The sequence below is a fragment of the Littorina saxatilis genome, linkage group LG1 (genome assembly GCF_037325665.1).
Source record: "Littorina saxatilis isolate snail1 linkage group LG1, US_GU_Lsax_2.0, whole genome shotgun sequence".
Lineage (NCBI taxonomy): Eukaryota > Metazoa > Mollusca > Gastropoda > Littorinimorpha > Littorinidae > Littorina > Littorina saxatilis.
Window position 1 is genome coordinate 74,686,068 of NC_090245.1, and position 15,180 is coordinate 74,701,247.

General features: G+C 40.8%; 1 protein-coding gene and 1 long non-coding RNA gene across 4 annotated transcripts in view; both read left to right on the forward strand.

Annotated features, from left to right (window-relative positions):
* Positions 1-334: 334 nt before the first annotated feature.
* Positions 335-15,180, forward strand: part of LOC138979046 (histone-lysine N-methyltransferase ASH1L-like) — a 61,336-nt gene continuing 46,490 nt past the window's right edge. For all 3 annotated transcript variants that reach the window (XM_070351859.1, XM_070351866.1, XM_070351874.1), the window contains exons 1-4: positions 335-461; positions 1,188-1,654; positions 1,889-4,856; positions 5,071-5,992. In XM_070351859.1, coding sequence (XP_070207960.1) covers positions 1,268-1,654; positions 1,889-4,856; positions 5,071-5,992 — 4,277 coding nt within the window. In that variant the 5' untranslated portion in view covers positions 335-461; positions 1,188-1,267. The remainder of the gene's footprint in view (positions 462-1,187; positions 1,655-1,888; positions 4,857-5,070; positions 5,993-15,180) is intronic.
* LOC138979118 (uncharacterized) lies at positions 11,089-14,101 on the forward strand. Its single transcript, XR_011459905.1, has 3 exons — positions 11,089-11,384; positions 12,847-12,924; positions 13,311-14,101. It is a non-coding gene; the product is annotated as an uncharacterized lncRNA (long non-coding RNA).

Here is a 15,180-nt window from a genome sequence, read left to right on the forward strand (position 1 = left end):
AAATAATAAATGTAAAGTTGGTTTTATTCCCATTGTGTTGAGATTTTAGATGCAAACAGGCCATGAATATATATAATATGAAATAATTCATTGGAGCAGGTGCGTGATTAACATATGAATCGTACCAAAACATTCTACTTTGCAAACGAAAGGATACCTGAGTCTAAATCCGTAGTCACAGTTTGATTACTAATGCAAATTTACGTCAATGTTTCATAAACTATAAACTGGTGTATTTGTAATTATTTTGTGTGCTCAATTCTTTGTTTTAAGCGAAATGTGTAGCTTCTTTTAGTAAAGGCTTTCAAATTTTACTTTCCTTTCGAGCCCCAACTTTCCCGACGCCATCTTGGTATAGAATAAACTCCTACGATGGCGTAGTCTAACATGTTCCTGTGTTTATTTCAGTAATCTGACGATCGTGATGATCTCTTTCTGCAACTGACATTAAAAGATAGAAGGTAAGTGCCACTTTCATCCCATTCAGTGTGGCATGAATGACACAGGACGCCGCAGTTTCCCTGCACGTATTTGGATTTGGCGCGTACAGGTCTCTAAAAGCTCTGACACGGATTCGGAATGTGTACTTTAGCAAAGTGCATGCACTGCGCTTGAAATGCATTCTGATTTAGTATAGACGTCGCTTAAACCCACGCACAAACAACTACAGAACGGTTGCTATCGTCTACCTATATCGCAGACAAGTCCATTAACAGATCGTATCTAATCAGTAGAAAGTAGATCTCTAGAGTAGAGGTCTACCTCAGCTGCCTGATTCAGTGATTGTGACTGAGTCAGATCTGCTTATTTTGGCTTCTGGTATATGATATTTGAGATTTTGACTGAATGTGTATGTGTTTTTGAATTAAATGAAAGTACTGATTTACAATTGCAACTCATTTGAACATCATTACTTAGAACAACCTGTTGTTTAAACAAAAGGGACCATGTGGAAGTGTTGAGTAGGGTATCTAGGGAGGTAATGGTAACACTAACACAAGTGACAGTAACTCCCTTGAACGCATACAAGTCTGATGGGTGGCATAATTGTATATAATTGAACAGAAAATAAGTGATTTTAAAAGTTAGTGCAGATGTACTATATTTTGAGCTGCAGTTTTACTTTCAGTTTGTGTTGTTGATGTCCAGACCAAAGTTATCAATGATCTTTTATGACTGTGTTGCAGGCTTTGAAGCAGGGAGAAATCCTTACAGCAGTTTCAAGCGTAAGTGTGGACAAGGAGATTGTGTAGGGGGGAGGGAAGTCATGAATACTGGTGGTTTGTCTGGGGGTGAGGAAAATTCTCAGAGCTACTACAGTGATTCATCATCTATTCCCTCATCCTTCTCAGACTGCGAGGACTTACCCATTCAGGAACTTCAATTTTCTGGGCATCAGACTAGTTTCAGTGATGAGCTGAAGCTGTTGCTGGCCCGGGATAAAGGAGCGGCAGAAGACCCTGTATTTGAGAATGGAAACAGTGTGCCGCTCTCTCATGGAGCCCCCGTGAGTCAGAGCGGTCAGTTCATTGGTGCTATTGTTGAACCTGGTTCTGAAAGAGGATCTGTGCCTATTATTTCTCCTGGAAAAGAATTTCATCACCTTCCTTTGAGTCCCACCTCATCTTCTTCTGCAGGTCATCAGACTGCGTCAGTAAGTAAATTTGCATTCAGTTTGTATGCTTCTGGTCCTTTAAAAAAAAGTTACGATATGTGTCAGGAACATGGAAGATTGATATTGGCCTTTGATACTCGTGTTCGGATACATATTTAACTGTAACATAAATACTTTGCCGTTTTTAGCTTGTTACTTAGTATGTGTACACGTTCCTTTTCATTTAAGAATAATGAGGTTGTGTAATTACAATGCTATGTTTGTATTTTTCAGGGTTTCATAAACTTGGTAAGTGAGGAGCACAGGTTTTCTTCCAACATGAGTCGTACACTACCGGCCAAGCTTCGTGACAAATCTCAACCTCCACAATCAGTTCATCCTCCCGTAGCAGGTACAAGCATCCAGGAGAATGACGTAGCTGTGAAAGATCAGTCGACAGTGGTTTTGCCTATTAACTCAAGTGAGAACTTTCAGGAAAGAGGTGCTCAGAATAAAAGGCTAAGGGAGGGTACAGTGTCTGTATCTCACAGCTCTGAGGAAAAGGTGCCACCCGACATTTCAAAGTTGCCTGCGGAAACGGCAGACAAGCATTCAACTGTAAGTCTGCCATCTACTGCAGTCACCGGCTATTCATCCACAGAAGAGGATACAGATTTAAGGCAGCAATCGAGCCGGTCTCAAAAACCAACACAGCAACAGACAGCATTTCCCATCCCTCCTCTCCCAGAACACACTGAATCTCTGATGCGTCAGATCGACACATCATACCCTTCTATGCCGAACGTGTCACCAGATAGTGGCATCCAGTCATTTGCTGGATCACCGTCCGGCAATGACTCCCCAAGCTCAGTCGCATCAGTGTCAGCTGGTGAGCAGACAAGCGAGTCGCAGTCGTCCACATCTCAAATTCAACCACAGACGCAAACAAAAGAACAGAAGCAACAGGACTTGCCATTGTTGCCTCCTCCACCCCCGCCACCCCCTCCTGCCTGCTCAGCCAGCAAGAAGGCGACAGGGAGCGGAGACGAAGTGAGTGACAAAGAACAGAGCTCACTTAGCAGCAAGAACCTGATTACAGAGACTTTGGGGTCTGATCAAAGTGTTGAGGAGTCATTCCCTACAGAAATTCCAAGTCCTTTCAGGGGACCTTCTATCGGGAGGAAGAAACGGGGCAGGCCTTCAAAAAGAAAGAAATCTCAAATGCTTCAACACAAGCAAAGTACATTGTACAGTGGACTTTACACTTCTGATGGTGCTACTAGTTCTGTCCTACCATCTGGTGCTCAGGAGGAGAGTTCTGAATCTGCAGTAAGAGAGGATGGTGCAGACGCTTCCACAGCAAGTGAATGTGCGGCTATTGTTACTTCAGACTCGGACAAGGCAGTTGGTTCTTCTGGAAGCGTCAAGGCTGGTACCGTTTCACGAAGGGATAATCTCACTTCCTCTAAATGTGAAACAAAGAATACTCTGGGAAGTGAAAATGTCAGTACGTCAGAAAGTAAAAATGTGCTGTCTTCAGAATGTGAAAAGGTTGCCACCTCTTCTAAAATTGTGACTATTCCTTCAGATTCCCAGACTGGCACAAACAGGGCAGGTTGTAGTGCAAGCACATCAGATAGCATCACAGATGATATGAAAACTGTTACTGAGAAGAATGTTTCTGAATCAGAAGCACCAGCAGAGAGAAAACGAGGGCCTGGACGACCCAAAGGCTCTAAAAATAAGCGCTGCTTCACTGTTATCAAAAACAAGATATGGAAAGACAAGGTTGCAAAGGGCTTAGTTGTGCCGTGCCGGATTGAAGAGAAGAAGAAGAAAGTTGCAAAGACTCTGAAAGATTTAGATCGTTCCTCTGAAGGAGACAAGGTGGTGAAAAAGAAGGGTAGGCCCTTTAAAACAGAAATCAAAACCACTGGTGGGATGCAAGGCATCAAAAGTAAAAAGGGCAGTAAGAAAAGACCATTACCATTTGAAAAAGAAGCTGAAGTTAAGGACATAGTTGTTGCAAAGAAGAAAAGAGGTCGGCCACGAAAATATCCATTGGGCTGCACTGACAATAGTAGATCAAACTTAGATGCTGTGAGTAAATTGACAGAAAAACTAGTGCAAGAGAAAACAAAAGCTATGGCTGATAGTGAATTGGCCTTGCTGATTCGAAGTGTTCAGAATTCTATTCAGTCTCAGTTTCCAGCACAAGACCTAGACGAGATGAGTGAATTTGCGGATAGCAACAGCGACATCACTGCAATTGAGCCTTCTCTGCCCCGTGTTACTCCAACAAAATCTACCAAATCTTCTCCCGCAAAGTCTCCCAAAAAGGTAGCAGCAAAACCAAAGAAGCCTAAACTTCATGTAATGATGAGACAGACCAAGAGGAGGAAGAGAAAGCGTCTGCAGAAAGAGCAACCCAAAACTGTTCCTTCAAGCCCTATCAAGCCCCCAGAGAGAGAAGAAGTGTCAGCCAGCAACAGTTCGTTCAGGGATTTGTCCCAGCAACAAAAGGAGCAGCAGCCCAGCAGTGTTCCCAGTGGCAGTTTGTTTGGACCTTCAGCCAGCAAACCTCTCGGCTTTTTTAATCGTTACCGTCCATCCAAAATTCTAAAACAGAGTTCTTTTCGTCTGCACTCAAGTGCTTTGGGTAGCGCTTTGAACAGAAACGGGGATGACTCGTCGGGTGACGAAGATCGAGAAGGGAGCGAAGGTCGCAGGAAAAAGAAGAAGAAGAAGCTCTTATACTTCAAGTCAAAACACAAGAACATCATCGACCCAGCGTTTGTGGCTGAGCTGAGCTCCATGGAATCCAGCATGGCTGGGGTTGCAATATCAGAGCAAGCTTTTATCAGAGTAAAGCCTGGAGAAGTACCCTTACCGTCCATTTTCAAGCTGACAATCATTGATGTCAAGAAGAAAAAGAAGGACAAGCTGGTTCTGGAACCACCCCCAGTTCCAGAAAAGTCAAAAAAAGCCAAAGTCAGGAAGGATTCCAAAGAACGAGAGCCATCAATGCCAGAACTTGTGAAGGAGAAAGGGAAGAATGTGCGCAAAAAAAGTCAATCAGAAGACACGCACCCCCCTAGCCTGGAAATCCAGGTGGCCAGAGATCAGCATCTCCCGCCAAAGAAACGACACAAGATGATGTACGAAGCAGAGTCCTACGAAGAAACAGCTGTGTCACCGAAAGAGACACCTCATCCCCCAGAGAAGAGGAAGGTTGGACGTCCCAGAAAAATTCCTTTATCTGGTAAGTAGTGAGTTTTGATTTACATTAGAGACTTCAGAAACAGGATTTAGAATTAGTGATATGTAACTATGACAATGAACACGAATTAAGAAAGACGTAGATGACAGTGTTGTATACATGCACTCATATTACTCTTTAGTTACTTAGTCTATTTGGTGTGCCAACCTGCCAAACAATATTGCCTAATGTAATTTTACAGTTTGATCACTTTCAGAATCGTCCAGCAGCTGTGAACGATTGCCTACCACAGACAGCAAGGGTGAAGGCAGTAAAGCAGTGCTGGAGAAATCTGCAGTGTCAGTGACGTCATCTGCACGGGCTACCCAGAAGAAACGTCACAGCTCATCGGGAGAAACCACGGGGAAAAATGAGGACAGCTTACTCATGGTGTCTACCCAAAGGTTGAGCAAATCGTCAGTGTTGACATGTCCCCGTCACATGAACCACAGGTCTATGTCAGACTTTTCTTCGTGTGCGGAGTGCAACTTGCTTGCCCAGTCCCAACCCCACACTCCATCCACCAAGTCCCATTCAAGGCAGCAGACTGTTCAAGATCTTAGTCCCCAAGCCGGAAGGCAGAATAGATCAAAGCCATCTTCGATGAAGAAACAGAAACTGAGTGTGAACCAGTCGCGCCGCAAGGGAAGTGCCAGCAGTGAATCTCAAGGGGGTCAAGCCCCAATTTCTCAATCAACATCACCCAGAAGTCGAACCAAAGCCATGGCAGCTAGTTTGCCTAGTGCTGAAGTTGTCATCAACCCCTTACCAGATTTTGTGGTGAACTCCAGGTCAACCAGAAAGTCGTTGAACTTTCAGTGCAATAACACGTCCGACCTGTCAGACTGTGGTGCTGACGATGAGTCTGTGATAAGAAGTGTGTGTTCAGAATTCGAACCTCTGCCCTTGGAACACTGCCACAAACGCTCATTACCGCCATCAGAGCAAAGTGCGTCTGCAAGGGGCAAAAAGCGTGCCAAAGATTTGGGGCAAGAGGATACATTAGGTTGTGGAAACAGCGGCAGTGGAAAGACTTCAAGTGAAGGAGGTACCATAAAATTAAACACTGATGATTCACAGCCACCCAGGAAGCGTTACCAAAGGGTCGGACTCTTCTCAGACTTCTACAAGGATGATGAGTAAGTGGTTTTTTCATATTATACTTTATAGATTAATCTGTGTTTGTCTTGCGCTTGCAGAACATCCTTGGAGTTGGAACATGAAGTCTCCTTTTTGGTTCCTTGTTGGGTAAAGCCCAGATGTAGCCTAAACACTAAAAGTAAAACGGATGCTTGTGAGAAGTGAAAGATAAAGATAATTTATAGGCAGTCTTCTTGTAGTTGTAGATTGCTGCTTTTAAGTTTAGTTTCACATGTTAAGCGAGATGGTACTGTGGTAGCATTAGATCATTGCAGTTCCATGCATAAGAGGTTTGTTGTGTGAGGCTTATCTTGTGGACTTGAAAGTCCTCTGGTATATGTTTGAAAATTGGGCAACACTGTCAGAAAATCTGTCAACATTTTCTTCTAGTTGAAGGTGAGCATCACCTTCTTATGTCAATTGTCATAATGAAAGCACTGCAGTTCATCCAATCCGCATCCTGCGTATTCACTTTCACTGTTTCAGATATTGTTTGTGCGTCCTAGCATAAAAGAAAGTGGGGACTTGTAGAGCACTGTTTGTTTTGCTCTGAGAGTTACTGATTTTTAGACCTGTAGGCTGTTGTATCAAACCCTCTCTGTGTCTGAAGCACAGAAGTCTTTGTGCAGAAGTAACACAGGATGATTACCACGTTAGAACATGTGAACAGTTGTTAAAAGGAGGTTTGAACAGTGAGAAAGAGTGTATCCTATTGAAACAATAACATGCAAAAGGTTGTAAAACCAAACACAGCTGTTGCACTGCATGGAAATAGGTTCAGCTGCACATGTGCAAGCCATGACCACAATTTATGGGACACTTGAATCAATGAATGTGACGTACTAATGTACATGTATATGGACTTTCTCTTCTGTAAGTGTTAACTTAAAGCATTCAAACTAAAACTAAGAGGGTTACTGTTGGTATGGTTCGTCTGACTTCTGACATACAATTACATGTAACTCAATTTTCTGTTTATCAATCATGTTTTTGTGTGTGACCTGTGGTAACACTGTTATTTTACATCTGTTCAGTTGGTTTTGTTTTCAATTCATTGACATTGTTGGTAACCTGCTGGGTTTGCAAACCGCTGATGCTAGGCGCAGTCTACACTGTTACTGAGTGTTGGGCCCCAAAAAAAAATAGGTGTGGTTACGGTAACATAGCCCAAAAAAATAGGGTAGGTAGGTAGGCAATCACTTTTTTTTTTTAAACTTTTTTTTCTAATGTGTACAAATTAAACCTACTTGACAGGGAAATAAGTGTGCGACTCGGGCGCTTTCGCTTTCATTTGGTTTTATTGCACTCGTTTTTTATTTTTTATTTTTTTATTTTGACAAATGTAATAAAAAGTTATAGGATCGGCCCCTAAAAATAGGGTAGGTCGGGTTACCGTAACCACACCTATTTTTTTTTTAGGCCTTGGTAGTTAAAAAAATTCATGACATTTAATTTTCAACATTTAATTTAGGGTGATCAGTTAATGCTTTGATTTGAAGTGTTCAAGGTCGCTCAGTGCATAACATTTATCACTTTATGAGAGCAGCAGTATGACATCGACAACCTTAACACTAGGGATAGTGCTAAAAAACCCAATGTGTATGCCAAGTTGCCACACATGTATACAGAAAACAACATGGCAAAAATGCTTCACTGAGCAGTACGGACTTACGTATGTGATTGTTAATGTTACGTAACGCCAAAGAAAAATGTTGGTTTAGGGTAACGTGACCAAACAAGATAGGGTCGGTAGGTCTGCTTTTTATTGACTCACATGCGAAGCAAAAGTGAGTCTATGTACTCACCCGAGTCGTCCGTCCGTTCGGACGTCCGTCCGGAAAACTTTAACGTTGGATATTTCTTGGACACTATTCAGTCTATCAGTACCAAATTTGGCAAGATGGTGTATGATAAGGCCCCAAAAAACATACATAGCATCTTGACCTTGCTTCAAGGTCAAGGTCGCAGGGGCCATAAATGTCTAAAAAAACAGCTATTTTTCCCATTTTCTCTGAAGTTTTTGAGATTCAATACCTCACCTATATATGATATATAGGGCAAAGTAAGCCCCATCTTTTGATACCAGTTTGGTTTACCTTGCTTCAAGGTCAAGGTCACAGGAGCTCTTCAAAGTTGGATTGTATACATATTTTGAAGTGACCTTGACCCTGAACTATGGAAGATAACTGTTTCAAACTTAAAAATTATGTGGGGCACATGTTATGCTTTCATCATGAGACACATTTGGTCACATATGGTCAAGGTCACTTTGACCCTTATGAAATGTGACCAAAATAAGGTAGTGAACCACTAAAAATGACCATATCTCATGGTAGAAAGAGCCAATAAGCACCATTGTACTTCCTATGTCTTGAATTAACAGCTTTGTGTTGCATGACCTTGGATGACCTTGACCTTGGGTCAAGGTCACATGTATTTTGGTAGGAAAAATGTGTAAAGCAGTTCTTAGTGTATGATGTCATTGCTAGGTTTAGTTATTTGACCTTGACCCTGAAGGTCAAAGTCATGTCAAGGTCAAGCATGTGAGTCGTATGGGCTTTGCCCTTCTTGTTTATTCTTTATTTTATCCCCGAATACGCTAGTACTTGGGCTCAACAGACTTTAATTGTGTGTCTGTGTGTGTGTGTGTCTCGACTTAACAGCTTATTGCTGGGAAACTACAGGGTGCAGTTCGTTCAAAAGTTGATACACTAACTTGATAATAGGTCCGATTGATCGTATTACAACTTCATAATGTTACCTGGGACCTGAATGCGAAATAAACCACAAAAACGACTTGGCGGTGGGAGGAATTCACACGGAGCAACAGCCAGCCAGGCAGCCTGATACTGATAGAACAGCCAGCCAGCGGGTGGTTTGAGACACCAGGCTTTGCGCGTTAATGCGCTAGTTATTTCCCGCATCATCACACGCACACACAAACAGTCCGGCCCAATGTGACTCTCGGGGTTAGCTGTTTTAGATCAAAAGGGCTCGAATTATAAAGAGCAACACCTGCACAGAATAAACACTCCGTATTAAACATATTATGAGGAACTTTTCTCAGATGTTGGATCCCGAGACCAGCCACTCGTTTACGATTGTAGAGATCAGCACACACAGAACAATCGCTCAAGTTTAATTTCAGAAACCAACATTCACACCACAGACTTTCCTAACATTTATATTGTTAAGTTATGAAGAGGGTCGGCAGTATATTTTTCACTGTGATCAAATAAAAGAGAAAGGCCAGTCACCACGCACATCCTCGGCTCGCATGCAATGACAATGTAATTTATATAGCAAAGGGAATGCCTGTAATTCACACAGAGCAATCACTTGGTCTTAAACGTGCACAAGACAAAAACTTTCATACTGGGGGAGCGAGCCAGTCTGAAGAGTACTCGGGTCCAGCACGAGCGTTTTTTATTTTTAAAATTAAGTGGATTTTAAAGGAGGTTACTTCCCTTAGTTTTGGTTTGGTTCGCAAAATGTGCCAAAAGTTTTAGGGTTTTTTTAGAAATGGAAAATAAGTGTTAGGGTTGGTGGGAAAAAATAGGGTCGGTCGGGTTACCCTAAACCAAAATATATATAATTTATATTTGGCCTAACAACCTTTTTTTTAAAGAACATTTTATTCATTGCTGGAGGTGCAATAAAAACGAAGCAGCAGCTGAGTATTTGATGTCTTGAAAGTCAAGAGGAATGTCGAATGTTTTGATCTAGGCAAATACACACACAAACACATGCATCAACGTGATCCCTATGTGTGGTGTAGTGCAATACTAATTATTCTCAAAAGAAATAATTTAGTATTATCTCATTCTCAGAAATGGTAATCCAAAGTGTTACATACAAAGTAAAAAATAAAGTGTCAAGAAATACAAAATAATTGTTTTTACTATGAAGTCTATTGTTTGCTATACATAATAATGCAAAAATTAGACAAAAAGAGTAATTGGTTGCTGAATAAGAGACCTTTTAAAGTGTTGTATTTACGTGATGAATGTTGTAACATGGAAACCAAATTCCAACTTTAAACCACCTAAGCCTTTAATCCTTTGTGCATTTTTTATCAGTTCTGCAGTATTTTTGTGTTCTACCCAACACATTCTAGTTATGAAAGGTAAGGACTTCAACTAATATTGGTAAAAAAAATGACATTTGGAACAAAACTAAGGTGAATGTCGCAACACAGAAACGAAATGCTTGAACCACTTTCGGTTCCTGTGCGACAGACATGAATCTGCACTGTTTGGCCTTTCCTGCCGGCAAAACCCGTCTGACCCAAAATAACTACACAAAACACAATTCGTCAGAGTTTGCTGTATTTGTTGAAAGTTCCTGTTGCGTTCAGATTACCGTACTTTCCAGGTGACAAGGCGCTTCGTTATACAAGACACACCCCCTTTTTTTTAAATTTGTTTTAATTCAGTCACCCATTGGACGCAGGGGGCCGATAGGGCGCACCAAAATGACCCAGTTTTTGCCATGAGAGGTGGTTCCCCTGTCATCTGAGAGAGGAAACACTTCCTGCACCGGGGTCAGTGACCGACTTTAACTGAGTGAAAATATGGGTCACTCTCCTGGAAACTGGTCAGTCGAGACAGCGTACAAAAACATTTAAATAAACAACACAATAATTACTTTCCTTTATTTTTATGTGTTTTGTTGTCTTCAGTGTTATTTGGAGCAACAGTGTGAACAAGAACTAAAGCGTTTGTAAATTCTGTGATTTGCTTTGCACTCCAGAAGCTCTGAAATCGCCACTTTTTTCCATTCGAAAGTGTGACATGCTATCTCTGCACATACACATGCCTCAAACTTACCCATTTGATAACACATTTTTCTACAATTGTTGCAAATTCCTGTGTATGAATTTGATTTCACCCGCCCGATGCGCCCAAACGATCTTTCGATAATAACTTGGTTGCATTTGACCATGTAGAAACAATCGTCTCGCACGTCACGCTTGGTGTCCTATTTTTACCTTCAACGCCATGCCCAAACATAACTTGTGCATACTGTTTCAGGGGATGGATAATTCTACTCTGACATAGTAAAATATTCGATGTCGTTAATCGCGATTGAATGAGATTCAAGTTGAGTCTGTAAAGCAAGGTTAATGAGATGTTCTGATAGATCTGCAAGTGGTGTCCGAAAATTTGCGATACGTGTGAGCACATTGCAGAACTATTTTCTGGCAAACTTGCTATCTTTCAACCCATTCGGGCATGAATATAAGGGAGTCCCTGTGGGGGTTACACGGTGCAAACGTGTTTTCGTACAATCGAGCACGCGGTTAGACGCAGGAAAACTTTGTTATTGCGGTGTCCGCGCCAAAGTTGACGACAGACGTGCGAGACGGTACATGTGATCACAACCTTTGAGGTAAGTTTGAGCTTTACGACGGCTCTATTTTTACTATTTTGCGTGTAGAACTTAAACCACTATAAATGTGATTTTGTCATGTTTACAAACTGAATTCGAAAAAAATGCCTTTCTGTCAGAAAAACGCAACCAAGTGGCAAATTCATGGGTAGAGTAGATCTAGGTAACAGTCCAACGTGAAAAGAAGTTTTCGTTTTTTATGATTGTTTTGCGCCTCTTGTTAGTTTATTTTCTATTTTTTTAAATGAAGATTAGATCATGTGGTTCAGGTTCATTTGTTTTGTTGAGAATCTCAAGAAATAGCGTTTGAATCTCTCATCATAGCCAGAGCTGTCTCGTTCGTATTGCAGACGCCATTGCTGCTTTCCGCATGCGGTGTCAGCGATGCGTGCGGGACAGAAATTATGACAGATACTGGCATTTTCATTCGCACTGGAGCAGATTTTACACAGCGTGTAGTCATTTTTACATTTAATCAAGTTTTGACTTAATAACATAGAGGGGGAATCGAGACGAGGGTCGGGGTGTATTATGTGTGTGTGTGTGTCTGTGTGTGCGTGTGTGTTGAGCGATACAGAGTAAACTACTGGACAGATCTTTATGAAATTTTACATGAGAGTTCCTGGGTATGATATCCTCATACGCTTTTTTAATTTTTTTGATAAATGTCTTTGATGACGTCATATCCGGCTTTTTGTAAAAGTTGAGGCGGCACTGTCACACCCTCACTTTTCAATCAAATTGATTGAAATTTTGGCAAAGCAATCTTCGACGAAGGCCGGACTTTGTGTTGCATTTCAGCTTGGAGGCTTAAAAATTAATTAATGACTTTGGTCATTAAAAATCTGAAAATTGTAATTCAAATTTTATTTTTTTATAAAACGATCCAAAACTATGTTCATTTTATTCTTCATCATTTTCTGACCCAAACACATATAAATATATTATATTGGGATTAAAAACAAGCTCTCAAAATTAAAAATATAAGCATTATGATTAAAATTAAATTTCGAAAATCGATTTAAAAACAATTCCATCTTATTTCTTGTCGGTTCCTGATTCCAAAAACATATAGATATGATATGTTTGGATTAAAAACACGCTCAGAAAGTTCAAACAAAGAGAGGTGCAGTAAAGCGTGCTTATATGCAGCACAGCGAAACCACTACCGCCCTAAACAGGCTCGTCAGTTTCACTGCGGTCATTGTTAAAAAATGCAGTGCGTTCAGTTTCATTCTGTGAGTTCCACAGCTTGACTAAATGTAGTAATTTTGCCTTACGCGACTTGTTGTTTCTTTGTGTTACGAGGATGTGTTCAGGACAGAACCACTCTGGTTTTCAATGTGTGTATCTAGGGATCTTGACGGTTGTAACATGCACTGTTATGTACCTCAATGTGAGATGTAAAGCTGTGGTAGCAATTAAAATATCTGACTCCAACTGTTGCATACTTTTTTTTCAGATGCCAGGATGCTGCTAATGCTCCTATCCTTTCTGCCAGTCCAGTCAATGCTGATCCAGGAGCAGATCAGAGAGACCGGTACGTTTCTACTGTAAATAATTGTTTTAACATGTTTTTCATTAATCTTAATCTTATTATACTGGAATGACTTTGCTTGCGTGCAGTCATTTTTTAAATTTTCTGTATCCAAACTGATTTGTGCAGACATTCCTAGCAAAGTCTTTCCATGGCATGGTAAGTGCAGGTTACATATGGAATCAATTACATTTATACATGTATTTCAAGTACCAAATTACCCCTAGGTGGTATGAATGGAGAGCTTCAGTTGTCTGCTTTTCTGAGGTAGACATTTCCAAGTTTATTGGTGTCACTTGCTCCTTGTATTTTTAATTCATGATGTAAACCTTTTCAGTTACTATTTTTAATGTTTCTATTTTAAGAAAGGTTTATTTGTTTGTCCACAGATTGACACACTGGATGGGGATGGGGTGGTTGTTCGTTTCCATAGGAAACAAGGATCATCGTTTGTGTGGCCTGCTGTGGAAGAGATATTTTTTGTGAAGTTTGAGGAAGTAGTTAAGGTGCTGCCTGTCCCAACTCTTGACAGACGTGGCAGACACACATTTCAATAAAAAGTTGTTTCGTTTTGACTGAAATAAACCCATGGTTAACTGATATTGGTGTCTGTGTTTGTTTGCGGTGTCCATGGTTACACGCGAGACGTTCTGTGTCATTTGATGAATATCTGCATGTAATACCAAGATTTTTCAAAGTATGTCCATATTGCTGTTTTAAGTATTCATGGAGATTCTTTAAATCATACAATTTTGCAGATAGCAATATCTGATCACTTGCTGGAAAGGGTTTCTGTAAATTAAGAAATTGTTGATCTAGCGTCCTCATAGTAATCCCCCCATTATGTAAGTGTATGGTATATTTTGAAACTTCTGGTACTTCTATGAAGCAATTTCTATTGTATCTCATTGGAAATTGCATGATAATCACTTGTATTTTTTATGATAAGAGTAAAAATGTGCCTCTAATGGTGTTCTGTGTTACACGCGAGACAAGGCAACCTTCAACACATTATCTTAAATTACAACATTTCCAAAAGTTTATCTTGCTTTTCAAAACCTTGTTTTGGAAAGTTGAGATGTTAAACAAACCAAACACACCAAAATATTTCAATTTTGACTAACTTTATTTTTGGACACTCAAGTCACACATCTGACCAGTTTTCAGGAGAGTGACCCAGATGTGTGCTCTGTGTGTGCGGCCAGATCAAAGGCATTGTGATAGCTGGGTGGCCTTGTTTATAGACACGACCTTCTTCCCAGGGGTCAATGACGCAGTTTTTGCCATGAGAGGTGGTTCCCCTGTCATATCTGAGAGAGGAAACACTTCCTGCACCGGGGTCAATGACCGGTCAGTGACCGAGTTTAATAGAGTGGAAATCTGTGTGCTCTGTGTGTGCGGCCAGATCAAAGGCAGGGCAGTACCTAGTAGCTGAAACATGCATTATCACAAGTTGTTTGACTGGTACTCAGGCGGTCTCTTTGATTTTTTTCGTATTTCATACATCTGTGCGCGCTGAACCGATTTTTGTTTTTTTTGTCGGGATCCACTACCAGTAACTCTTCCTTATCTTCTCCAGTGTTTTCAGCCGCGATTATCTCCCTTCCTCCGTGTGGCGTCAATCCATATTCCCGTTACTACGTTACTATTTTTAGAAGGTCACTGCACGTTACTATTTTTAGAAGGTCTCCAGTGTTTTGCGCGTTTATCTCCTTTCCTTCGTGTCGAGCCGGGTCCCAGGCACAGCCTGGTATTCGGCTCTACTTCTTCCCGGCGAAGTCTGTACCCGGCGAAGCGGGTAATCATCTAGTATATGATATATTTATTTATTTGTTTGACTTTGAATGATTATTATAACATTAATGATTAAAAGGACATATAAGTATAACTAACAATTTGAGCACACTTCTCTTGTTTTGTCAGTTTGTGTTTTGAAATTTTAAACTGTGCAGTGCACTGTAACTCACTAACTGTATCAGTGTATGAGAAAATGTTGAAATAATGGGTATCACTATTATATTGATTCTAGGTAACTGTTCAGTTCTGTATAAAATAATGTCAGGACAGCGAAAGAAGTGTTCCTTTGGAAACATGAGCCTTCTTATTTTGACTTCAAACTCAAAGGCCTTAAAGGTCCTTGTCTACATTTTTATACCGAAATCGCCATTTGACCTTTAAAATGCAGAGTCTAGTATCTACACATAACAACAACACACCCCCTTTCGATCAAGAAAGACGAAGCCAATGTAGCCGTTTGAA